At 55.2% G+C, this 24,232-nt stretch overlaps 1 protein-coding gene and 1 pseudogene across 3 annotated transcripts in view; one reads left to right on the top strand and one right to left on the bottom strand.

Annotated features, from left to right (window-relative positions):
• The window catches only part of ACOX3 (acyl-CoA oxidase 3, pristanoyl), a 52,062-nt gene that overhangs the window by 23,714 nt on the left and 4,116 nt on the right, over positions 1-24,232 (bottom strand). For all 3 annotated transcript variants that reach the window (XM_052641661.1, XM_052641664.1, XM_052641662.1), the window contains exons 3-9: positions 23,908-24,141; positions 22,813-22,887; positions 22,222-22,311; positions 19,388-19,531; positions 9,125-9,213; positions 2,498-2,594; positions 283-465 (exon numbers count right to left, since the gene is read on the bottom strand). In XM_052641661.1, coding sequence (XP_052497621.1) covers positions 283-465; positions 2,498-2,594; positions 9,125-9,213; positions 19,388-19,531; positions 22,222-22,311; positions 22,813-22,887; positions 23,908-24,141 — 912 coding nt within the window. The remainder of the gene's footprint in view (positions 1-282; positions 466-2,497; positions 2,595-9,124; positions 9,214-19,387; positions 19,532-22,221; positions 22,312-22,812; positions 22,888-23,907; positions 24,142-24,232) is intronic.
• On the top strand, positions 15,244-15,967 carry LOC128049436 (small nuclear ribonucleoprotein-associated protein N-like; annotated as a pseudogene).

Consider the following 24,232-nt stretch of genomic DNA (forward strand, 5'->3'; position numbering starts at 1 on the left):
GCCTCACCAGAGCGCCTCCTCTAGGCTCCTCATTTCAAGTAAAGACCATCCTGGAGACCATCTGTGGCCCCCGAGGCCGTCACCCTGTAACCCCAGAAGGGGCCCGGTCAGCGCCCCGTGACCCAGCGGCAGAGACCTCAGAGAGGCGGTGTGTTTGCACATGGACAGAAAGCCAGCGAGCCCGCGCCCGCAGGCGCCACAAGGACGGAAAGCCAGCGAGCCCGCGCACGCAGACGCTACATGGACGGAAAGCCAGCGAGCCCGCGCCCGCAGACGCCCTACCTGCATCGGGTACTCCAGCACCGGGACCTCCTCCTTGTCCGTCGGCCCGAACTGACGCCTGGTGGCCGAGAAACGCAGAGCGATGGACACGGCCAGCTTCAGGTTCACGACAGACATGCCCACGATGGCCACCCGGCCAGACGACAGGCTGCCCAGGGACTCGCTGAAGCGCTGCCCCACATTCTGCGGGAGGAGAGCAGGTGGCAGCGGACCCAGGACCGCGGGCCACCTCGGGGATGGGCATGGGGTGGAGGGGCGCGCCTGTCCTCGTTCAACACCCCAGGCCCAGCCCCCAGGGCACCCCAGACACAGGGTCCTGGAGCCAGGAGGGCTGAGCGGCAGGGGGGCCGGTGTGCCGATCATGGGACGGTACAGGGGACACCCAGCCCACACGAGGGAAGGGGCCCCGGGCAGACACGCCATCCGGGCAGACCTACGAGCTGCCACGTGGAGGCAGGAAGCCCTGCTCTCGACCTCACGAAGGACAAGACACGGCTGTGCCGAGAGCGAGGCTGGAGGTGAGGGCGGAGAACACAGCTGGCGCCAACGTCTCGTTCATAAAAAGGGCGCCCTCCCCCGCCGGGATTCCTGCCTCCCCGTCGAGCCACCATCCCAAGGGCCGTGACGGTCACTGGAACGGTCACCCGTCCTTCTCTGTGATCTTTTGCTGTGGCTACTGTTCAGCTGCTCAGTTGTGTCCGACTCTCTGTGACCCCGTGGACCGCAGCTCGCCAGGCCTCCCTGACCATCACCAACTCCCCGAGTTCACTCAGACTCACGTCCATTGAGACAGCGATGCCACCCAACCATCTCATCCTCTGTGGGCCCCTTCTCCTCCCGCCCTCAATCTTTCCCAGCATCCTCTGTCGGCCCCTTCTCCTCCCGCCCTCAATCCCCCCAGCATCAGGCTTTAAAAGCAGGGAACTGCCAGCGTGCATCTGTTTTCAGTCTGTTCTAAGTTTCAAGGTGCTCACTGTGGTCCCTAGTAGCAGCCTGGCTTTCAGGCCCATCGGCAGCGCTTGGGTACATCGGCCTGACAGTCTCACCAAATGACGCGATCACGTGCGCCTCCCTCACCCCTGCTGCTTCTCCCGCTTCATTTATTTTATTATTCAGGCTTTTCTTCCTAAACTGTGTCCACTCTGGTATTTGTGCGGCAGCCTTCCAAGCCCCTGGCCATGAATATTTACTGTGTTCTTGTGCACGAATGGCAGCTTAGCTGCACTTAGAAAAAGCACGCGTACACTGCTTTCCGGCCTTGGTGAGAAGCGTCCTCTCCCTGACTGCTTTCAGGCAGCGTCGCATGGGGAAAATCGGAGCCAAAGGGGCTTTGATCCCACGGGAGCCGCTCTGCCTCCTGTCCCGGGGAGGGCTCAGGGTCTTGCCTCTGAGGTTCTGGTATTTCTCGACGGTGAGCCTGGGGTGACAGCCCCTGACCCTCTGTGTGAGCCCCCCGGAGTCGAGACAGTCTTCCTTCCGTAATTTAGAGGCCTGTCTCCGCTGTTTCTACAAACCGTCTCTGGGCTCTCTCCATCCCTGCCTGCCACTTGCTTCACTGATATTCAGCCCTGGATCAACCCCCTCTGCTGGGCTCTCTCGTCTGCCTCCATGCTCCTGGGTTTCATATCAGTTTCCTTTTCTGAATGCCCTCCTCTGTCACCTCCAGCCTCTCTCCTGATCGGAAGGTTCTTGTTATGTTCGTTCAAGCCCTGCTCTCAGCTCCGAGCAGCCTACACATGGCGTTGGGTCATCCTGGCCGTGGGTTCAGGACCAGGAGGGCTCAGCCACCCTGACCTGGCCAGGCCTGCAAAGGGCCCAGGGCCAGGCCCCTATGTGTCCACCCTCAATGAACTTCCAGGCGAGGTCAATCCCAGACGCCAGAGGACACGGTCACCCTACAGGTGCCTGGCCCAGTGGGCAACCCTTTCCTCTCCCGCTGTGGGGAACAGTGCTGGTGGGGGTAGCCTCCCCAGCTGTAACCCCAGCCTAGGTGAGGACTAGGGGGAGATGTCATGCCTGGGGCCCCAGGGGTGCGGTGGACGCAGGCACCCCTTTCCTTGGTGGAGGCACCAGGACCTGAGCCTGGAGAGTTTCGCACAGGCCTCCGGCTCCCCTGGCGACTCTCTTCCCCCCATAGTGGGGTGCATGTCCTGCGGACCTGGAGGGGACGGCTTCCTCACCCACAGACACCCCCCAACCCGGGAGGCTCCGGCACCTTGACATGGGTGACGTAGGCGCCCTCAGGGGTGACGTCTCCCGAGCGGTTCAGCAGGTCCTGGCGTGGAATCCTGACTTTGTGGAACATGGCGAACCTGTGTGGGGACATGGCTTGTGGTTAAACAGGGGGGGCGGCCCCGGGGCTCACCTTCCCCTCCGGAAACCTGGTCAAATCAAAGCGGAGGTCAGCTCAGAAGGGGAGATAACCCCCTAGAGACAGGAAGACTCCGAGAGCAAACGCAGGGAAGACAGTGGAGACGGGGCATCTCAGCACACCTTCTATCTGTAAGAGCGGCCTTTATTCCGTTTTTATTTTTTGCGGTTGTTGCTGTTGTTTGCTGCACGGCATGGCTTGAGGGATCTCACTTCCTGGACCAGGGGTTGAACCCACCAGGCCTTCAGCAGTGAGAACGTGGGGTCCTAACCACTGCACAGCCTGGCCTGCCCAGAGAAAGCTTAAACAGACGTGGTGCGAGTGGGGGGTTCTGCGTGAAACAAATCGGTCGCCATCTGTTGGTAATGATGGAGACCGCCGCCCCCCACTGTCCCCCAGGCTCAGGCCTCAGGGCTGCACACAGGCTCCTCCTATGCTGGGAGGGGACGCCCTCGACGTGGCCGGACAAGCCCAGGTGAGGTCCTTCAGCAGGAAACAAGGACCTTCTTCCTAAACGTGAGGATCTCTGACTCTCACACTTGGACCCCGCACCAGAGTCTCCCACACGGGGCAGCAGAGCCAGCAAACTGGGCTTCAGACCTCGCAAGTCAAGCAGGAGCACGAGCCGTCCCATCGGGGCTCCAGACGCAGGGGCCAGCTCCCCTGAGCAGCTGGAGAACACGCCTGCACACACATCCCCAGGGGCCACGCGCATGTGTCAGTAATCAAAGGTGTTTTCTATGGTTGTCAGGAAGGAAAATCTAACTCACAGTAGTCCAGGGGACAAGGCTGTACCAAGTACCGGGTGGTGCAGAAACTGCCAAACAAAAACGCCAAACCGTCTATGTAACAGTTGCTGGAGCACCCTGGGCTTCCCAGGTGGCGCTGCTGCTGCTGCTGCTGAGTCGCTTCAGTCATGTCCGACTCTGTGCGACCTCATAGACAGCAGCCCACCAGGCTCCCCCGTCCCTGGGATTCTCCAGGTAAGAGTACTGGAGTGGGGTGCCATTGCCTTCTCCCAGGCATGAAAGTGGAAAGTGAAAGTGAAGTCACTCAGTTGTGTCCGACTCTTAGCAACCCCATAGACGGCAGCCCACCAGGCTCCTCCATCCATGGGATTTTCCAGGTAAAGATGCCGGAGTGGGTTGCCATTTCCTTCTCCAGGGGATCTTCCCGACCCAGGGATCGAACCCAGGTCTTCCGCATTGCAGGCAGATTCTTTACCAGCTGAGCCACAAGGGAAGCCCAATACGGGACTCATAAAAGACACAGGTTTGGTCCCTGGGTGGGGAAGATCCCCTGGAGGAGGGCATGGCTACCCACTTCAGTATTCTTGCCTGGAGAATCCCATGGACAGAGGAGCCTGGTGGGCTGCAGTCCATGGGGTCACAAAGAGTTGAATGGGAGTAAAGTGGACGGGACTTAAGGCACACAAGCATAGCGCCTTATCGGATTTCTAAGCATTTTCAGTGCCACGGGGAACCTCTCTTACTGAACCACAGGAAGCAGCTCTGTGAGGGAGAGCAGCGCCTTCGGAGAAGGGGGACGGCTCCTCGCCCCGAGCCCACCCCCAGCCCCTCCCCAGATCCCTAGGACGTGCACAGCACCCCACCACCGTCCAGAGCCAGCATGTTCCCCTCCACCTCTGACCCAGAGTCCTCACGGTCTGCGCCTCTTCTGATTTCCTCAATAGTCTCCGCCTTGGTCTCTCCAAATCCCACCTCATCACCGCCCCCCCACCCCCCGCCTCGCCGCCGTCCTGCACACTGGGGCAGAGGCCTCTGCAAACTTCAGCTCAGAACGGTCACGCCTGGCACGAGAACTCTGGATCCCGGAGACCAACAGAATCGAAACCCACAGGAGGATGCGGCAAGTCCCTGGACGGGGCCACTGCCTGCTCCTCGTGGCTCCCCGCCGTGTTACATCTGCGTGCAACCTTCAAGCCATCCAGGCCCTCTCCAGACAGGCAGGTGGCTCCTCTGAGCACTGCCACCTCCTCTGAGAGGCCTGCCATGCCTCCCCACCCCTCCCCGTGACGAGCACCGGGTGGTCCCACAGCACCCCAAGACGGTGGTCCCGTCCAGGTCGCTTGCTGAGTCATCCTGCCTCTCAGTGGGAGCTAAGCCATCCTGTTATAATGAGGGGCCACGTGCCGGAACCGAGCAATTAGGGCCGTGGATGAGACAGCCAGGAGTGAGACTTTGTCCCCTGGGAGCTGGTACAGTCTGCACGGACCCCCAAGTCTGGGGACGGCCGGGGGCTGACACAGCCAATGCCACTGGGGAGGAGTCGCGCCCCGGGGGCGGGGCATCTGGAGGCTCCTCCCAGATGCCTCGGAATCGGCTAGGGTTCTGCACGTCAGGCCCCGAGGCCTCCACCAGCGTCCAGGCGAGGGGTCTCCCTCCCGTGTACAAAACACAGGCCGGGTCTGAGTGTCTGAAAGCGCTGGCCTGGAGGCGGCCACGCAGCAGGGGTCTGTGGGGCTCAGACCCCTGCGTTCTGAGGATGCCTGGCCGCAGGGCCGACGCCCCCCGAGCGGTCCAGCGCGTGACTGGAAAGCCGCGGGATGCTCTTCCAAGTCCGCTGCTATAGACCCGGAGCGCCCTTTTTAAGGAGTGGAAAATCTTCCCCCGCCCCTGCCACACGGGGGACGGAACCAGGCTGGACGTATTTATACTTGGAAAAGTAGCCGCTTGGGGTTTAACCGAAATCAGAATTTCACGCATTCTTTTCTGAGTCAGACAGTCAATGCCAGCCAGCCTGCAGGCCAGAATCCCGGGTCCGTGGAGGACACGGGTGTGTGTGTGTACGCCTGTGTGCATTGTGGGGGCACCGGGTGTGACACGGGGGTGTGAACAGGCAGTGTGTCTGGCTCCCCGCCCTGCACCCCTTCCCTCCTGGGCCCCCCACGTCAGGTCCTAACAATTTCCTTGCTCCTTGAGGCCTCCCACCACCGCAATCCCAGCCTCACCTGGAACCAAAAATACCCAGCAGGTATCAGCACATACCCGCGCGCTGCCCACCACCAGACGCTTCCCTGAGTGGCCACTGAGCAGGTGTGAGGATGCCTGCCGCCCATTTTGAAGGTGAGGCTCAACAGCTCACCCGAGGGCTCTTTACTATCTTGCTTTCAGAGTTATTTGACTAAAAGCAACCTATGTAATTTACACCTGCCTCTGATTTCTAGACGGGCTTGCCTTGTGGCTCAGCTGGTAAAGAATTTGCCTGCAATGCAGTAGACCCCAGTTTGATTCCTGGGTTGGGAAGATCCCCTGGCAAAAGGATAGGCTACCCACTCCAGTATTCTTGGGCTTCCCTTGTGGCTCCGCTGGTAAAGAAGCCGCCTGCATTTGAGTCAGTTGTAATGAGGTGGATGAAACTGGAGCCTATTATACAGAGTGAACTAAGTCAGAAAGAGAAACACCAATACAGTATATTAACGCATACATATGGAATTTAGAAAGATGGTAATGATGACCCTACATGCGAGACAGCAAAAGAGACACAGATGTAAAGAACAGACTTTTGGACTCTGTGGGAGAGGGAGAGGGTGGGATGATTTGAGAGAATAGCATTGAAACATGTATATTACCATATGTGAAATAGATCCCTAGTCCAAGTTCAATGCATGAAACAGGGCGCTCAAAGCCGGTGCACTGGGACGACCCAGAGGGATGGGATGGGGAGGAAGGTGGGAGGGGGGTTCGGGCTGGGGGACACATGTACACCCGTGGCTGATTCATGTCAGTGTGTGGCAAAAACCACAATATTGTAAAGTAATTAGCCTCCAATTAAAATAAATAATTAAAAAAAAAAGTCCACGGGCAATGCGGGAGACCTGGGTTTGATCTCTGGGTTGGAGGATCCCTGGAGAACGGGAAGGCTACCCTCTCCAGTATTCTGGCCTGGAGAACCGCCATGGACTCTATAGTCCATGAGGTTGCAAAGAGTCAGACACGACTGAGCAACTTTCACTTCGCTGATTTCTAGACAGCCTTCCTGCAGACTCACGCACTCCTGTGATCTACCTACAAATTGTTACTGCTTTTTTTAAAAAAAAAAACAAGAGGTCTCTGGACAAAAAGTCATTCCATCACAACACTGCCCTGCAAGCATCCAGCAAGTGGGGGAAGCAGGGAGTCAGATCCATCCTGGGCGCCCTCTGCTGGGCACGTGCCCCGTGGCCAGCAGGGATAGTGGCATGTTCAGCAAGGCAGGCCCCTGGCCCCTATCCCAGCCCCAGCCTGGGGCAGGGGGCCACAGGGCCCCAGGCGCTACAGGACCTTCAAAGACGCAGGGACCCAGTGAGGCTGCTTCAAGTCCCATCTGCCGAGCTTCCCCTCGGAACAGTGCCTCTGGTCTCGGGGAGCCACTCTGGGCCTGGCTTCAGGGTGGTCACCATGCTGCCCCCTGGCGGTTCCCGGGCTGGCACGGCTGAGACTTACAAAAGCTGCGCTCCTCCCACGTGACACGTTTACTTGGAGGAGGGCCTTAGTGGTCCGGAGGGAAGGCTCCTGCCTGCAGTGTGGGACACCAGGGTTCAGTCACAGGTTTGGTCCCTGGGTCGGGAAGATCCCCTGGAGGAGGGCATGGCTACCCACTTCAGTATTCTTGCCTGGAGAATCCCATGGACAGAGGAGCCTGGCAGGCTGCAGTCCATGGGGTCACAAAGAGTCGGACATGACTGAGCAACTACACTTTCACTTTTTTTTGCTATGTCGGTGTGACTGTGTCTCCTGGGCAGGGGGCGGGGGGTCGGTGCGAGGAGGCTGTTGAAAACACAGTACTCAGTCTTTAAAACAGGAGATGACTTGGGGGGGTGGTGGGAACCAAGTGCAGAGATTTTCACTGATGTCCCAAAACAAAGTTAAAGGTTCTAACTTGTAAAAACCAAAACATATGGGGACTGGGAGCCTGTGAGCCCGCCTGATAACATCCACAGACTGCAGTGACCCGGTAGCACTTGTTCACGGCTGGAGGGTCACCTCCCACCGCCAGGCTGCACGTGGACTCACAGACCAGGCAGACACAGCCACCACACACAAGCTTTCTGGGCCCCATGCTAGGGCACGTGGATATAAAAAGGCAACAGGGCCTTCCACTCCCACCGCTCTCATGGCCCCCGAGATGCTGCCGACTGCCCAGAGGACCAGGGGCCCCATGCACCTGCACCAAGCCGCGATGGACGGAGCTACGCCCCCTCCCCACCAGGTAATTAACAGGTCTTCTCACAGGCCAGCAAGAGGGGCGCTCAGAGCTCTTGACGGTAACTAGTTAGGAGGCTTGTGCGTGCACAGGCCTGGTTTTGCTTTTTAACAACGTCCTGCTGTCTTCTCCTCTAGCTACAGAGTAAAAAGATCGATGGTTCTCCCCTTCTTGGGCACAGGCTGGAGCCTCACCTGTTCTGAGGGTCCAAGCGGAGATTTGAGACTCTCTCCAGGTCACCAGCTCCCCAACTGACGGGGAGGGACAGCAGAAAGGACCCTCAGGGTGCTGGGAGGCCAACCACCTGCTCCGGCTTCTGTCTCGGAGAAGACCCGCCTCTGATTTATATTCAAAACGACCAGAGTCAGCGTAACCAGAGGGTTCCAACTACGGCCAGGCATGCTTCTCTGTTTTCTGGCTCCCTGCGAAGCGGCAGGTACACAGACCTTTCTAAGATGCAGCGTGAGATACAGGACTAAGGAACCTCCCAGCTCTGCTTCCCTACATAGCAAGTATCTCAGGAGAACAGAAGGGATGCAAAGCATCTCAGCCAGAATTTCTGGGAGACAGCAGGTGAGTCCTGCCTGAACGCTCAGGTGAGGGGGCACCGACGGGTGGCACACAGCTGGGAAGACATGCCCGGGCCCCAGGCAGGGCTACGTGAGGCGCCCAGCACGACGACATCATGCATGAGCAGGCAGGCGAGGGGACAGGCCGGGAAAGCTGCTGAAGGTCAGACTGAGAGGCGGGGGTGGGCCTGGGATCTGAGCCCAAATCATCTCACCCCCAAATCTGTGCCCTGAATGAGCCAGAGAATCCCTCCTGGAGGCTGCAAGACCCCTCCTGACATGGCTGTCCTGCCTACCTGGCCCCTCCAGCTCCCCAAGCCCGGTCTCATCTCAGACCACACTGCCCCCACTACCCAGCGCCCAGCTTCACCCACAGAATGGCGTGGGCGTGGGCTGGGTGCCCGAGCTCCAGTCCAGGGGAGCACACCAGGGTCTTGGGCTGAGAGCTGGAGTGGCCACCTGCCAGGGACAAGTTCACTACTCAGCACGCAGGGCCACTTAACAGCTCCTGAGGCTGGGCTTGGAGCGGAACCCGGCCCTTCCCAACACAGTCCCGTGTGCGGAGGTGCAGCGCGTCTTGCAGGGAGCGGGGCGGCACTGAGGGGCCTGGGGGGCTCAGGGGTGGTCGGTGCTGAGCGGGCAGCCTCGTGGAAAGGGCCCAAGAAGAGCGACCATCAAGTTGAAGGGCCAGACTCACCCGTTGTCCAGGCCGTTCTGCCCCAGCTTCTTCCCAATGTCGCCAACCATCACCCCCGGCATGGGAAGAAGGGTCTTTGGGTCCCGAATCTGCACAGACCACACACACACACACACACAAAGACAGATGGCAGTGGTGAGGACCACGTGGAAAAGCAGATGAAAATGTCCAAGACCACCCCCCCCGCCGTGACCGAGCCACAGGGTCCCTGCGTGGAGCTGCCGTGGGTTAAACTGACCTCCTGAAACGTGGCCCTGTTGGGAGGCAGGGTCCTTGCAGATATTGACGGAGGATCTGGAGAGGAGACCACCCTGATTACCTGCGGGAGCCTGAATCCAATGGCCTGCGTTCTCCGAGGGTCAGAGGAGGAAAGAACATGGGGAGAGGGGGCCACGTGCGGACGGAGGTGGAGACGGGTTGGAATCGGCCACAGAGCAGCATCGGGGGGTCAGCGGAAGCTGGCAGAGGCAGTGGGGACCCTCCCTTGCAGCCTCTGGGCAGCGTGTGGCCTTTCTGACACCTTGACTTGGCCCCTAGCCTGTGGTACTGTGCTTGATCACCATGGCCCCAGGACACAGGTCAGTGTGTGTCAGGACACCAGGCACTTCCCATTCATGCTTTAGACGCAGGACTTTCCACTGGGTGTTAAGGGAATGACAAAAGCGCCGTGCACATGTGTGTGGATTATTTTTATAAATTTCCGCTGCCCCAAAGGGGAAAGTGAAAGTCGCTCAGTGGTGACCGACTCTTTGCGACCCCATGGACTATACGGTCCATGGAACTCTCCAGGCCAGAATACTGGAGGGGGTAGCTGTTCCCTTCTCCAGGGGATCTTCCCAATCCAGGAATCACAGGTCTCCCACATTTCAGGCAGATTCTTTACCAGCTGAGCCACCAGGAAAGCCCAAGAATACTGGAGTGGGTAGCCTAGCCCTTCTCCAGTGGACCTTCCCGACCCAGGAATCAAACCGGGGTCTCCTGCACTGCAGGCGGATTCTTTACCAGCTGAGCCAGCAGGGAAGCCCCAGATAAGCTGCCAACAAAGACAGTTACTGAAACACACAGCGATGGCCAGCCAGTCGGTCCTCACTGCATGCCCTTTCTGCGGACAGGATGCAATGTCCTTCTCAGAGACCCTTAGTGATTCCCAACCGGGCTGACTCCACCACCCTCCCCTCCTGACCAAGGGCCATCAGCCAGCGTTTCTGGTTGGCACAAGTGGGGTTACCACAGACGCTACTGGGTGAAGGCCAGCAACACTGCCCACACCTCACAGGGCACAGAACAGCCCCGCAGCATGGAAGATTGACCTGTTCCCAATGTCAGAAGTACCAAGGCTGGGAAAAAATCTGCACTAAAGCAGCACTGAATTTGCCCTGTTTGGAATTTAGCTGCTTGTATGAATTGCTAGTTTCTGTTTACTTCAGCGGAACAGTTAGTTATCTTCTTTGAACTTTATAATCCTGATAATTAAAATGAAATAGAATGTTAGTGACAAGCAATAAGGCTCAGTAAAGATTCAGATAAAAACTCTTAAAAAAATCTTGGGAATTCCCTGGGGGTCCAATGTTGGGACTCTGTGCTTTCGCTGGACAGGGCATGGGTTATGTCCCTGGTTGGGAAATTAAGGGCCCACAAACAGTGCAGACAGCTAAAAAAAAAGAAGAAAATTAAAAATACAAAAATTATTTTTAAAACTCTTATAAAGTAGACAATAGTTTTAAAAAGATAGAGACTGAATTTTAAAAATCAGTTACTGATTTTTAAGGAATCAAACAGAAAACTACTGCTGATGCCAGTTTTCAGTTCATCTACAAATAAATAACAAAGTCCCTACAGACTTCACGTTAACCTCCGGAACCAAGGAAAGGACACTCACTAAAGTCAAGAGCAGAATTAGGCAACTGTATCCTCCTCTCAAACACATGTAATTGTATCAATGTACATATATTTAACGTATATGCAGAGTACATCATGAGAAACGCTGGGCTGGAGGAAGCACAAGCTGGATCAAGATTGCCGGGAGAAATATCAATAACCTCAGATATGCAAATGACACCACCCTTATGGCAGAAAGTGAAGAACTAAAGAGCCTCTTGAGGAAAGTGAAAAAGGAGCAAGACAGCAAAAAAGACACAGATGTGTATAACGGACTTTTGGACTCAGAGGGAGAGGGAGAGGGTGGGATGATTTGGGAGAATGGCATTGTAACATGTATACTATCATGTAAGAATCGAATCGCCAGTCTATGTCTGACGCAGGATACAGCATGCTTGGGGCTGGTGCATGGGGATGACCCAGAGAGATGTTATGGGGAGGGAGGTGGGAGGGGGGTTCATGTTTGGGAACGCATGTAAGAATTAAAGATTTAAAAAAAAAAAAAAAAAGAAAAAGGAGAGTGAAAAAGCTGGCTTTAAAGCTCAACATTCAGAAAACGAAGATCGTGGCATCCGGTCCCATCACTTCATGGCAAATAGATGGGAAACAGTGGAAACAGTAGCTGACTTTATTTTTCTGGGCTCTAAAATCACTGCAGATGGTGACTGCAGCCATGAAGTTAAAAGACACTTACTCCTTGGAAGGAAAGTTATGACCAACCTAGACAGCATATTAAAAAGCAGAGACATTACTTTGCCAACAAAGGTCTGTCTAGTCAAGGCTATGGTTTTTCCAATGGTCATGTATGGACGTGAGAGTTGGACTGCGAAGAAAGCTGAGTGCCAAAGAATTGATGCTTTTGAACTGTGGTGTTGGAGAAGACTCTTGAGAGTCCTTTAGACTGCAAGGAGATCCAACCAGTCCTAAAAGAGATCAGTCCTGGGTGTTCATTGGAAGGACTGATGTTGAAGCAGAAACTCCAATACTTTGGCCACCTGATGCGAAGAGCTGACTCATTTGAAAGGACCCTGATGCTGGGAGAGCTTGAAGGCAGGAGAAGGGGATGTCAGAGGATGAGATGGCCGGATGGCATCACTGACTCGATGGACGTGAGTTTGAGTGAACTCTGGAATTGGTGATGGACAGGGAGGCCTGGCGTGCTGCAGTTCATGGGGTTGCAAAGAGTCAGACACGACTGAGCAACTGAACTGAACTGATGTACATATAACATTTCCCACAATAACTGGAGCCTGTCAATCTCATAAGATACAACATGCCTGCAATAAAGTACACCCTCGGGCACACGCTGCTCCACAGAAAGTAAGCAGGCCACAAGGAGACGCTGCACAACACAGGGTTAGAGCCAGTATTTTATAATAACTCATGAAAGTTGCTCAGTCGTGTCTGACACTTTGCAACCCCATGGACTATACATAAGTCCATGGGATTCTCCAGGCCAGAATACTGGAGTGGGTAGCCTCTCCCTTCTCCAGGGGATCTTCACAACCCAGGGATGGAACCTAGATCTCCTGCATTGCAGGTGGATTCTTTACCAGCTGAGCCACCAGGGAAGTCCAAGAATACTGGGGTGGGTAGCCTATCCCTTCTCCAGCGGATCTTCCCAACCCAAGAATCGAACCCAGGTCTCCTGCATGGCAGGTGGATTCTTTACCAACTGAGCTATCAAGGAAGCCCATGACCTTGAATAACTTTAAATGGAGTATAATCTAGCAAAACGTCCAGCCCCACAGTCAGGCACAGGGGAACTCTCTTGGACCACTAACCAAACACCCAACTTGCTGCTTTATGACTTGTTCCAGCACTAAATGACTGCTAGCTGGCTCGTGACGATGGATCAGAACCTCTCTCCCTCTTTAAGAAAGGCTTTGGGAAAAACTCAATTCTTCTCCAAAGGTGTCTACTTCTTTAGCAAAGAGTCAAAGTCAAAGACATAGGATGACCTTGAGGAAAACACAGGATGGCCTCCAGGATGAAAGCCTGCGGCAGCGTCCACAGGCCTGGAAGGGGCCTGGTGGCTGGTGCCCACTCCCCGCCCCCAGCAAGGGCCTGGGTTAAGCCTGACTCATTTCTTGGCTCCCCTCTCTCTGGACGTTGAGTAATGCTCTCTCCAGTTATCATCTTACCACTAAGGTCTAGTATTTGGAGCCTGATCAGATGACAGCTCTGTGTTACCTTTGCCCTTCCTGGTCCTCCTGCCAAGAGTCAGGATATATTCCAAGCATTGCAAGCACAAACCGTTCTTCCGGAGAGAACTCACCTCTGAATCCTTAGCCTGTAGAACAAGCTATTGACAGGGGAAAGCATTTTGCCTTCCAAGCCCTACTTGGGAGAGTGACTGGACCCCTCCCCATTCCGTTTCCTAGCTTGGACAGGAACTAACGTCTGCCTCTGGGTGACCCAACAAGTCAGGGACTTGGTGAAACAGCTCAGGAGGGGCCTGGCCCCCAGCAGAGGCTTTACAAGTGGGAACCAGCACCATCATGACGATTTCCTGCACTGCAAGACATACACTTGCTCCCATTTTCATGAATCAGAATACGTCATAAAACTGATGGGTCCATTAAAGAGGCTGCTTTTTTCCCCCCCTCTCTCAAAAAGCTGTTTTCTAACCAACTGTGTATTTTACAATTGATGACATCTTGGACATAAGGTAATAAATCTGTCTCCGGCTACAGAAAAAAAAAAAAAAGAAAAGAAAAACGAGTATTACTACCTAGAGAGTATAAGTCACTACAATGTATTAAACTAATTCTGTTAAATTTTCAAAAAATTATACTCTTCCCCCCATCACCTAATGACACAGAGCATGTGTGTGTGTGTACGCGGGTGTGTGTTCAGTCACTCAGTCGTGTCCAACTCCGCGACTGCGTGGGCTGTGGCCCGCCAGGCTCCTCTGTCCAAGGGATTCTCCAGGCAAGAATACCGCAGTGGGTTGCCACGCCCTCCTCCAGGGGATCTTCCCGACCCAGGGATCGAACCGTGTCTCCTATGTCTCCCACACTGGCAGGCGGGTTCTTTACTATCAGCGCCGTTTTTGTGATGACTTGTTCCAACCTCTCTTTCCCAGTAGACGGTGAACTCCACGAGCACAGGACTCACGCTGCCCTCAGGGCCGCACAGGAGACACGCTAGGTACACAGAGGGCGGGGGCCGGATGGAGGGGCGACAATGCCCACTGAGGGTTTAAAGAGCAACGCGTAAGGGAATGCAGAACATCACGCGCAGCTCCACAGTCCAAGAGACGGAAATGCCGGAAGACGCTGCCCTCGGGTCCAGTTTCCAGGTACATCTATACTCCAGAAGCAGGGTATGGTGGCCTCAGGTATCAAACAATACACACGGTCTGCCGGGGATCACTGTAAATCGAAAACTAAGAACACGAAGGAATTTTCTGGTAGTTACGACACTGCACGTTCGCTGCCGAGGGACGGGGTTCAATCCCTGCTCGGGGAACTGAGACCCCACAATCCAAGTGGTGTGGCCAAAATAAACTAAAAATAAGGGCATGAGCATTGGAGGAAATGGATCAACTGGACGTCATGGAATTCAAACCCTAGTGCACCAAAGACGATACTGAGAAAGTGAAGATAATTTCAGAATGAGAGGAAATACTTGCGCATCATCGGTCTGAGAAGGCTGAATGTGCCTAAAGAACCCTCGTGACTCAACAACAAAAATATCCGACTTAAAAATGAACCGAGCAACAGGCTGCGCAGACGCAGCAGAGTCCGGGCGCAAGGTGCCGGGCGGCTTGCGCGCATGCGCGGGCGGAGTCTGCGGGGTGCTGCCGGGGGGCGCAGGAGCGCGGCGCGGCGTGTTCTCAGGGGCGGCCAGCAGCGCGATGGAGCGGGCCAGGGACCCTTTACACTGGAGACGGACTACAGAACAGCACGTACCGGAGGTGGAAGTCCGAGTCAAAGGTAGAAGGACAGCCTCACTGAGCAACCACGAGTGTCACGTGTACCTGGGGCGATCTCAGCAGCAGCAAGTGCCTGTGCTGGATTTCCAGGCAGAACTGAGACAGGCATTCTTAGCTGAGACACCAAGAGGTGGTTAAAGCAGTACTGGAACACCAAGGCTCCATCTACTATTTGACGCTTCTGCCTCAGCTTGCACTGTTTGTAAGAGAACCTGCGTCATACCTTTATCTGTAGCCTTCCCTTAGGTCTTAAGGATCCTGAAACTTTCCTGTGGACGTTGGATTTGGTGGAACAGCAATCATGACTGTGGGAAAGAGCAGCAAGACGCTGCAGCACACTGACCACAGGATGAGATGCATCCTGCAAGACGGTCGTGTCTTCACTGGCACCTTTAAGGCTTTTGACGAGCATGAGAACTTGATCCTCTGTGACGGTGATGAGCTCAGGAAGGTCAAGCCAAAGAATGCTAAGCAGCCAGAGCGTGAAGAAAAGCGAGTTTTGGGTCTGGTGTTGTTGCGTGGGGAGAACTTGGTTTCCATGACTGTGGAGGGACCACCCCCCCAAAGATACTCGCATTGCTCCGGTACCACTTGCTGGAGCTGCAGGGGGCCCTAGGGTTGGCCGGGCAGCTGGCAGAGGCGTTCCAGCTGGTGTTCCAATTCCCCAGGCTCCTGCTGCATTAGCAGGCCTTGTCTGAGGGGTTGGAGGGCCATCTCAACAGGTAATGACCCCACAGGCAAGAGGCACTGTGGCAGCTGCTGCAGTTGCTGGTGCTGCCAGCATTGCTGGAGCTCCAGCTCAGTATCCACCAGGACGGGGGACTGCACCTACACCTGCTGGTCGAGCACCCCCACCTCCGGGAATTATGGCTCCTCCGCCTGGTATGAGACCACTCATGGGCCCACCAGTTGGGCTTCCTCCGACTCGTGGGACGCCAATAGGCATGCCCCCTCCAGGAATGAGACCCCCTCCACCAGGGATAAGAGGTCCACCTGCCCCAGGAATGTGCCCACCAAGACCCTAGGATACTGTTGGTCCTTCTTAGTCACTTTTTGTCCTGCAGTGCAGCTTGTGAAATGTGTGAAATGTTTGTGAGCTTTTGTCCTCTCTGCTCCATTAATATTAGCTAATAAGTGCATAGAGTAATTAAACTGTTAAAAAAAAAAGAAAGAAAGAAAAGAAAAGAAATGAACTGAGAGACTCAAGGCACGTGTGGACAATGATCAGACCATGTGGAAAAGCAGCACTCTGACCTTTGACTCACAGCAGAGCCCAGGTAGCTGCACAGCAAGGCCCAGACAACTGGCCAGGACTCAATCAATAACTGATGGCCTAATCATCATCCTGCTTCCAACACAGAATCAATCGGAGAAGGCCCCACCTGACCAGTCACCCAGGATGCCCCTTCTTCTGGCAGCCATGCCCAGCTCCCACTGGGTCCCCAGCCCCCATCAGGCACCCTGAGCCACCCTCTTCTCCACGAGGAAGCTTGCGCAGTCCTCCACCTGCCTCTGAGTCTGCCGAGCACAAGTTCAGCCAGCTCTGAGCAAACAGCCTTTGCTTTCACTGTCCCTGCTTGGTTCCAAAGGATTTGAACAGACATTTCTACCAAGAGGATACAGAAACGGCCAATTGGAATGTGAAAATAAGGGAGCCAGCATGGGGAATCCCACCCATGGCAAAGGTCACGAGGAAGGGGGCCTGGCAAAAGGCAAAGGCTGAGATCAGGCCTCAGGGGTACCCCTGGATTTTCCTGAGCATCTACCCCCAAAACCAGAGTCTGCCTGCTTTTTTACGCTATGCTTTCCACTCTTCTGACATAACAGGGGGCTATCCCTGACCACCTTTCTCTGGAAAGAGTTAACTTAGAGCTCCAACTGGTCTCCTGCATATGAAAGGAGTGTCTCAGCTCAAATCCCTCTGATGGCTCTCTAACTTGCCTGACAGGTTCCCCCGGACTTTTACAACTTGTGATTGTTTACAGCCCCCTAACCACGAGAGGCACGCAGCTTAAAACATCTTAAAGATATAGAGCCTTTTCTAAAGAGCTAAGAATTCTATTGGCGATGGGTTTTCATTGTTGAGTCAACAACTGCTGCCAGGCCTCCATATTCTTTATCTTTTAGGCACCTGGAGGATGTTAATCAATGTAATTGGGATATAGAAAAAGGAATATAGTAGTTTTGATGTTAGCAACACTAGACTTTTGAGTTAGTGAACTTTCTCTTTGTTATAAATCACTGTACTCCTCTTTCCTTGTTATAAATTGTTGTGTCCTTGCTATATAAGAATGGAACCTTAATTAGTGCTTTCTGAGAGTGGCACCAGACTTTAGAAAGAACAACACTTTTAAGGCAAATAAGTTTTCTGGTTGACAGACCCTTATCAGAAAAGGGCCATAAAATGCTAATAGGCCTCCTGGCCAGAAGATGATGTAAGTCACCTAAGACTTGTGTATACAGCTAGGTATGCAGAGAGCAAGCCTGGTCTCGATAAGAGTCAGGGCTGCTGACGCTGCATAACTTGGTATTATCCATTGATCTCTATGTACAACCAAAAGTATAAAAAGCTTTCCCAGACAATAAAGGATGGACCAGTCACTGGAAAGACTGGTTTCCCCCGTGTGGTCTTTTCTCCTTCTCTTCTTTTCTGGCCGAATTCCCATCTGGAGTGCGGAGGCTCGCCATGTCTACTTACTTGCCCTGGCTTCTAAGACCCACGTGAGAGGGAGCCCAAGGCAGGGCACCCTCCACTATTCAAGCAGGCGCCGGTGGCCTATGTAGGTGGTGCAAGTTTCTTGTCTTGAAACTTGATTAGCTTTCCACGGAAACCAAGTTATTCAGCCTCTTTTCTCCACTAATTTTCCTACTACACTATTCTTTCCTAATCTCTCTTTATATTTCCAAATATATAAGTTTTTCCTCGCCGACTCTGTCCCTGCTTCGAATTCCCTGGATCCACTGGGGCTGGACCCTAGCAGTCCACACTGTTGGTTATTAAGGAAATGCAAATCAAAACCACAACCAGATACTGCTTTACAACCTCTAGGATGGTTACAGAAAAAAAAAAAGAGGATAATAACCTGTGCTGGTGAGGATGTGGAAAAACTAGACCCCTCAGCCCTGCTAGTGGGTTGTGTAAAATGCTGGCAACCAGTATGGGATTCGATAAAAAGTTCAACACAGGGTGACCATAAGACCCTGCAATTCTCCTGGGTACAGACCCCCCCAAAAAGCTGAGGACCCATGTACAGACAGACAGTGCTCATGAACGTTGACGGTAACACTACACCCAACAGCCAAAAGGTGACGCATACCCAACGTCCGGGAAAGAGAGAACGGATGCACGAACTGTGGACTAGCCACACAGTGGATCGTTCGGCCCCAGAAAGGAAGGGGGTTCTGGGACAGGCCGCAACGTGGGTGAGCTTCAAACACAGGCGAAGGGGACGAGGCCGGACAGAGAGGGTCACACAGCGCGTGACTCCTTTCGTACAGAACGTCCGGCAGAGGCAGAAAGCAGCCAAGCGACTGCCAGGCCTGGGCAGGGGGTGGCAGGGAGGGCGTGCTGCATGGGTGTGGGGCTTCTAAAGAGGAGACGCTTTGAAACTAGGACAGTAGGACATCATGAACGCGCTCCGCGCCACCAACGGTTCCCTTTCTCGTGGCTAGCCGTGCGTGCTGAGTCGCGTCCCCTCGGACTGAATAGCCTGCCAGGCTCCTCTGTCCTTGGAATTTTCCAGCCAAGGATAATGGAGTGGGTTGCCATTTCTTCCCAACTAGGGATCCAACCTGCGTCTCCTGCATTGGCAGGCGGATCCCTTACCGCTGCACCACCTGGGAAGCCTTTGTCTGTGACACGAATTCTTCTCTCGAGAGAGCCTCCCCATGGTCAGAGTAGTTTCAGAGAATGAAGATGTCAGAATGGGTTTGGGGATGGCGGGAGCCGGGTTTCATTCGGTATCCAGTCAACCCAGGCACAAAGGTCCTGGGTGAACTTGGGGGCTCCAGGTCTGTGGATACTGCAGCCGCCCTGGGCAGTGGGGAACGGGCCAGCCAGCTGTCCCAGGCACCCCCAACAGCCAGAGCTCTGTTTGTGACCTGGGAAGGGGCTCCATGAAAACCCCTGAGTCAGACTTCATCTCGGAACTTCTGGAGCCCCTCAGACTGGCTGCCAGAGCCTGGGCGTTGGCATCCAGCAGGATGGAGGCTCTCCCCGAGATGAGCTTGGACTTGGTGTTTCTCAGTGGCAGCACCTCACATATGGGGCTGATCATTCTTCCTGGGGCTGGGGGGTGGGTGTCCTGTGTGCTCCAGGGGGTTGACCTGTATGCACCAGGCGTCTGGACCCTGAAATGCCAGAAGCACCCCTGCCCCCAGCTGTGATAAAAACACCTCTGGAAGTGGCCAGACCTCCCCACCTCAGGGATGAAACCTGCCCCTACCTGCACGACAAAGGGGTGCAGCCCGTGGCACTGGCCCCCCGGCGTGTACAGCTGAGCATACACCACTGCGTGGGTAGCGGTCTTGCCCATGTTGCCAACCCAGAACTTGGCAGCTTCAAAATCGGGGGAATGGATGACGAATTCCTGCACGAGGGAAAAAAATGGACGTTAGAGACCGATGCACACTGGGGTCTTCATCTCCTTGACACATTCAGTCTCTCCTCCGTTCGAAACCTTGGAGGTATGAGTAAGAACTGATGGAAGGTTATTTCCTGAGTGGCAAGGGGAGCCTCATTAAAAAAAAAAAAAAAGCACATCCTGGGTCTTATGACTTAAAGAAGAACCTTCCTACGGAAGATGATGACCAACACGGCAAACAGTAAAACACACTAAAGCACTCTGCAAGCTGCCAACACCCCAGCAGAGTCCACCCGTTCAGCGAGCCTTCCCCAAGCAGACTGGCACCCGTTCAGCGAGCCTTCCCCAAGCAGACTGGCACCCGTTCAGTGAGCCTTCCCCAAGCAGACTGGCATCTGTTCAGCAAGCCTTCCCCAAGCACAGATCGGGGCAGGGGGGTCCCCTCCTCGGCTTCACGCCACCCTAAATCCCCCACCCACTGCCAATTGGCCAAGTTCGGCTCCTACGCCCACCCTGTCTGTCCCCCGACAAGCTCCCCGGGAGTCCAGGAGCACAGGGTGGATGAGCGCAGGGGTTAAAGGAGGAGCACACAGGAGGGGACAGGTCCCCTGAGGACACGGCCCGGGGCCTGGGGAGGCAGCAGGGGGCAGAGGGTTAAGCAGGGCTGGGGCCTGCCCCTGGGGAGGTCCCACCTGCTTGTGGGCGTCACCCAGCCAGCTGGCTCCCTCGAGCGCACACCGCTGCTCTCTCCTCCCCATCGACACACTGCATCTCCTTCTTGTCACTCGACAGAAGTGACATCAGGTAGTGACACTCCCAGACGGGATCGGTCACGCTGGTCCCACCCCATCCCTGCCCCACAGCCCCTGGCATAGCCAATTTTTTCGCGCTGGTGATGGGACTGCGTCTCCCCTCCAGCCTAAGAGTCCCACCAGCGTGTTAGATGCCAGCTGTCTTGCAGCAGTGTTGAGTACACAGTAGCATGCTCAACAAACACCCTGCGGGAGGCTCGGGACTCCTAACCTCAGCTGATCTTCATTTAAGGACTAACATCAAGAGGAAGAGAGTCAGAAACAACAGCCTCGAAGGTAACTGAGTTTTGCCCAGGTCCCGAGGCCACGGAGCTACCACCCTCCCTCTGCAGAGTCAGAAAGGGCCTCCCTGTCCCCCAGCCCAGCACTGAGAGCCCAGGGACACCAGGGAGCTGAGGGAAAAGGTCTGAGAGCCAAAGACCCGGGTGCATACAAAGCTATCTCGTGGCTTAAACAACAGTCCCTTGAACTGCAAGGAGATCAAGGCAGTCAACCTTAAGGGAAATCAACCCTGAATACTCATTGGAAGGACTGATGCTGAAGCTGAAGCTGAAACTCCAATACTTTGGCCACCTGATGGGAAGAGCTGACTCGTTGGAAAAGACCCTGATGCTGGGAAAGACTGAAGGCGGGAGGAGAAGGGGACAACAGAGGACAAGATGGTTGGATGGCATCACTGACTCAATGGACATGAGTTTGAGCAAGCTCCGGGAGTTGGTGATGGATAGGGAGGCCGGGCGTGCTGCAGTCCGTGGGGTCACAGAGTTGGACACGACTGAGCCACTGAACATCAAGGATACCAAGAGGCCACACGGCTTGCTCTCAGCCCCTGGGGTGTGGCGGACCCTCGCCTCTGCTCCCAGGTGCCACCAGCAGCCTGCAGGGCGCCCACTGCGACCTGCGCCCCCACAGCGACCTGCACCCCCACTGCCCCTGTTCTTCCAGGGGCTTCTCAGGTTCATCTTCTTGAGCCCCCTGCCCACAGTGCCCCCAGCACACACAGCCCACCTGGCTCATGAATAAACTCACAGTGAGCAGACACACGGGGCAGGGCTTCACCCTGCTGCACGCAACTCGGCCAAACCACATGGACCAGATGGGGGAAGGGCTGCAGGTCCTGGACCCATGAGGAAGGGGCAGGAGGATGTGACTGGGAGACGTGGGGGTCAAGGAGCGGCAGAGCCCACGGGTCCCCCACACGCTCTGCCCTCTCCTCTGACCCCGCTGCCCTCCACAGCACAGACCAGCCGACATGCCACGCCCCTGTCTGCTCACAGACGGGCCTCCTCTGGAGCACGCGCTCCCTCCCCAAAGACTGCTGGGTCCGACGGACGGGCCTCCTCTAGAGCACCCTCCCCGAGGACTGCCGGGTCCCCATGGCACTAAGGAGCGAGCGTGCACAGAGCAGCCTTCAACGCACAGTATGGGGAGCGGGGCCAACTACACAGGTGCCACGGAGAGCCCACAGGTGCAGGAGCGGCCCCAGGACCAGAGGGGCTGGGCTGCTGTCCAGAGAGCCTGGGCCCAGACAGGCCGCTAGAGAGGGACGAGGCTCAAGACGAACCTTCCTTACTGTCTGCCCCATTAAGCACGAGCAGCTGGCACTGCTCACTAATCACACACCAAACAAACCGGGCAACAAACAGCTTCTATAAAAAGACAGCCTGTGCACGCCCACATCCTGCGCACGTCCAAACCACAGCGGGCTTCCCGGCGCGACCAGGTTTTACCGCCCACAACCTTTATCTCCTAAGCGCTGCTGTTCACAGCGTGACGGGTCTCGGTGTGCACTTAGGCAGGAGCCAGGTTTTTTGCTCTAATTATGTGACAACACCATGCTTCACATGCTTGAAGCCTGGAGACAGAAGGGCGGGCATCACCTACCTGGGTGCTGGGGTCGTAGTGAGCGGTCGTGCGTATGGCCTTGGTGTTACTCCCATGACTTACTTCAGTCAGAGCGAAACATCCAAAAATCTAGCATGAAACACAGAACGAGGTCAGGTGTAAAGGTCTTCTCTGCACCTTCCTGGAGGGACCCTGCCACCACGCTTCCTTTATGGCCTAGACCACCGAGCAAAGCCCCGAGTCTCCATTTCCTGCCTGACGCCCAGCGGGCTCCCTGAGCCAGCCTGCCGAGTGAGACCCCGACTGCAGCTCCCACCCGGGAGGGCAGCTGGCAGGTGGGCTGCTGGGGGCGTCGCTAAGTCAGCAGAGTGGCTAAGAGCAGCTCTCAGGCGGCAGAAGAAAAGGAAGGCGCTTCGTCGATAAGAAAAAGCTCAGTTTCTATCGTGCTGGGAATCCAGCACGCCCCGGTTTGGGAAAGAACAGCATGAACGATTTGGTGAGCAGCCCCAGAGCATCATGAAAAGGAGGACCGGCCCCCCACTTGGAGACCCTCTGCGGCAGTGTGCCCTCCACACATCTCCAAGGAGAACACGTAACAGGACGCGAGGTCACCCATGAGCGCCAGCTAACCTCCAAACTGAAGATCTTTGGAAGGTACTTGAAGTGTCGTTCGGAACCAGAGCTGTAAATCGCCAATCCAAAAGTCTGAAAATACAACATCACCATGTAAACAGGTGGAAGCTAAGGCTGCTGCCACCCTGGGACTTTACCCCCACTCCCCACCCCGACATACACACACACACCCGGCACCACACCAGCCCCCAGCAAGGGCTCCAGCTTCCAAGACAAAGCAGAACTGGGGTCCACGGCCCAGGGCAGACCCTGGGACTCAGCTGCCTGACCTCGAGCTCATGGAGTCACGAGACCCGGGTCCTTGTTGCAAGCCGTTTACATGTACTGAACAGGACCAGGAGAGGGTCCGTGAACAGCAAGGAGGTGGCAGTTGGGTGGGGGATGAGAGTGTGGGATGGGCAAGGTAAGCCCACCTTTCCTTTAGACAGCACGTGGATGACACCACCTTCCCAAGTTCATCTCTACCCGCATATCAAAGAGGCGGAAACACAGGCCTCACCTTTGGCTTATTTTCCCTCCTTCCCTTCCTTCCATTTATAAAAGTCCCAGAGCTGCTATTTCTGTGGAGTTTTAACTGCACTGCGTTATCCAAGGACTGATCTGTGCAAGTCTGCATAAACAGCTGAGAAGAACTGGGCTTCTCACTACAAGTCACAGGGTCTACCTACATATTTTCATCTCTGCTTTTGTTTTTTCATAAAATTGCTTCTTTCTCTCTCTCTTTTTCTTTCTTTATTTCGGTGCAGCATGCAAACTCTTAGTTGCAGCTTGTGGGAATCTAGTTTCTGACCTGCCATCAAACTCAGGGCCCCATGTGCTGAGAACGCGGAGTCTTAGCCACTGAACCACCAGGGAAGTCCCTCGTCTCTGTTTCCATTTCCTTTCTCATTTTCTAGAAATCTCTTTAAATGAACATTTCCCAGATGCGTTAAGTTTCGCAAAGCTCTAGAAGCGGGCAAACGCTGCCAACCAGGAAACCACAAAGGGAACTGCCAAGTGTGTCTCAGGTTCAGTGGACAGAGCACTGCTCAGCCCCGGGGCCCAGCGTGAGAGCGGCCCCCTCTCCTCCTCCCCTCTCCCGGGGTGACTCACCAGCACGTGCAGGAAGAACTTGGCGGCCAGGGACCAGTCGTACATGCCCAGGCATTCGATCAGCGCAAGGACCCTCGGCAGGCTGCCCAGCATGTCCCCCACGGGGAGGAAGTCGTACTCGAAGACCCTCTTACAGCGCAGGAAGTTCAGCTCTTGGTACTTCTCCACCGAGAGCCGGCTGCCACGGGGATGGGCGAAAAGGGGGTCGTTCTCCAGAGCCGAGAAGATGGCTTTCTGGAAATGCAGCAGGTGGGGAATAGCGGATTTGGAGGCAAAGTACGGAATTTTTCACTAGGCTCTGACTTACATGGTTTCCTCAAGGCCA

This window comes from Budorcas taxicolor, chromosome 6 (assembly GCF_023091745.1).
Source record: "Budorcas taxicolor isolate Tak-1 chromosome 6, Takin1.1, whole genome shotgun sequence".
Taxonomy (NCBI): Eukaryota; Metazoa; Chordata; class Mammalia; order Artiodactyla; family Bovidae; genus Budorcas; species Budorcas taxicolor.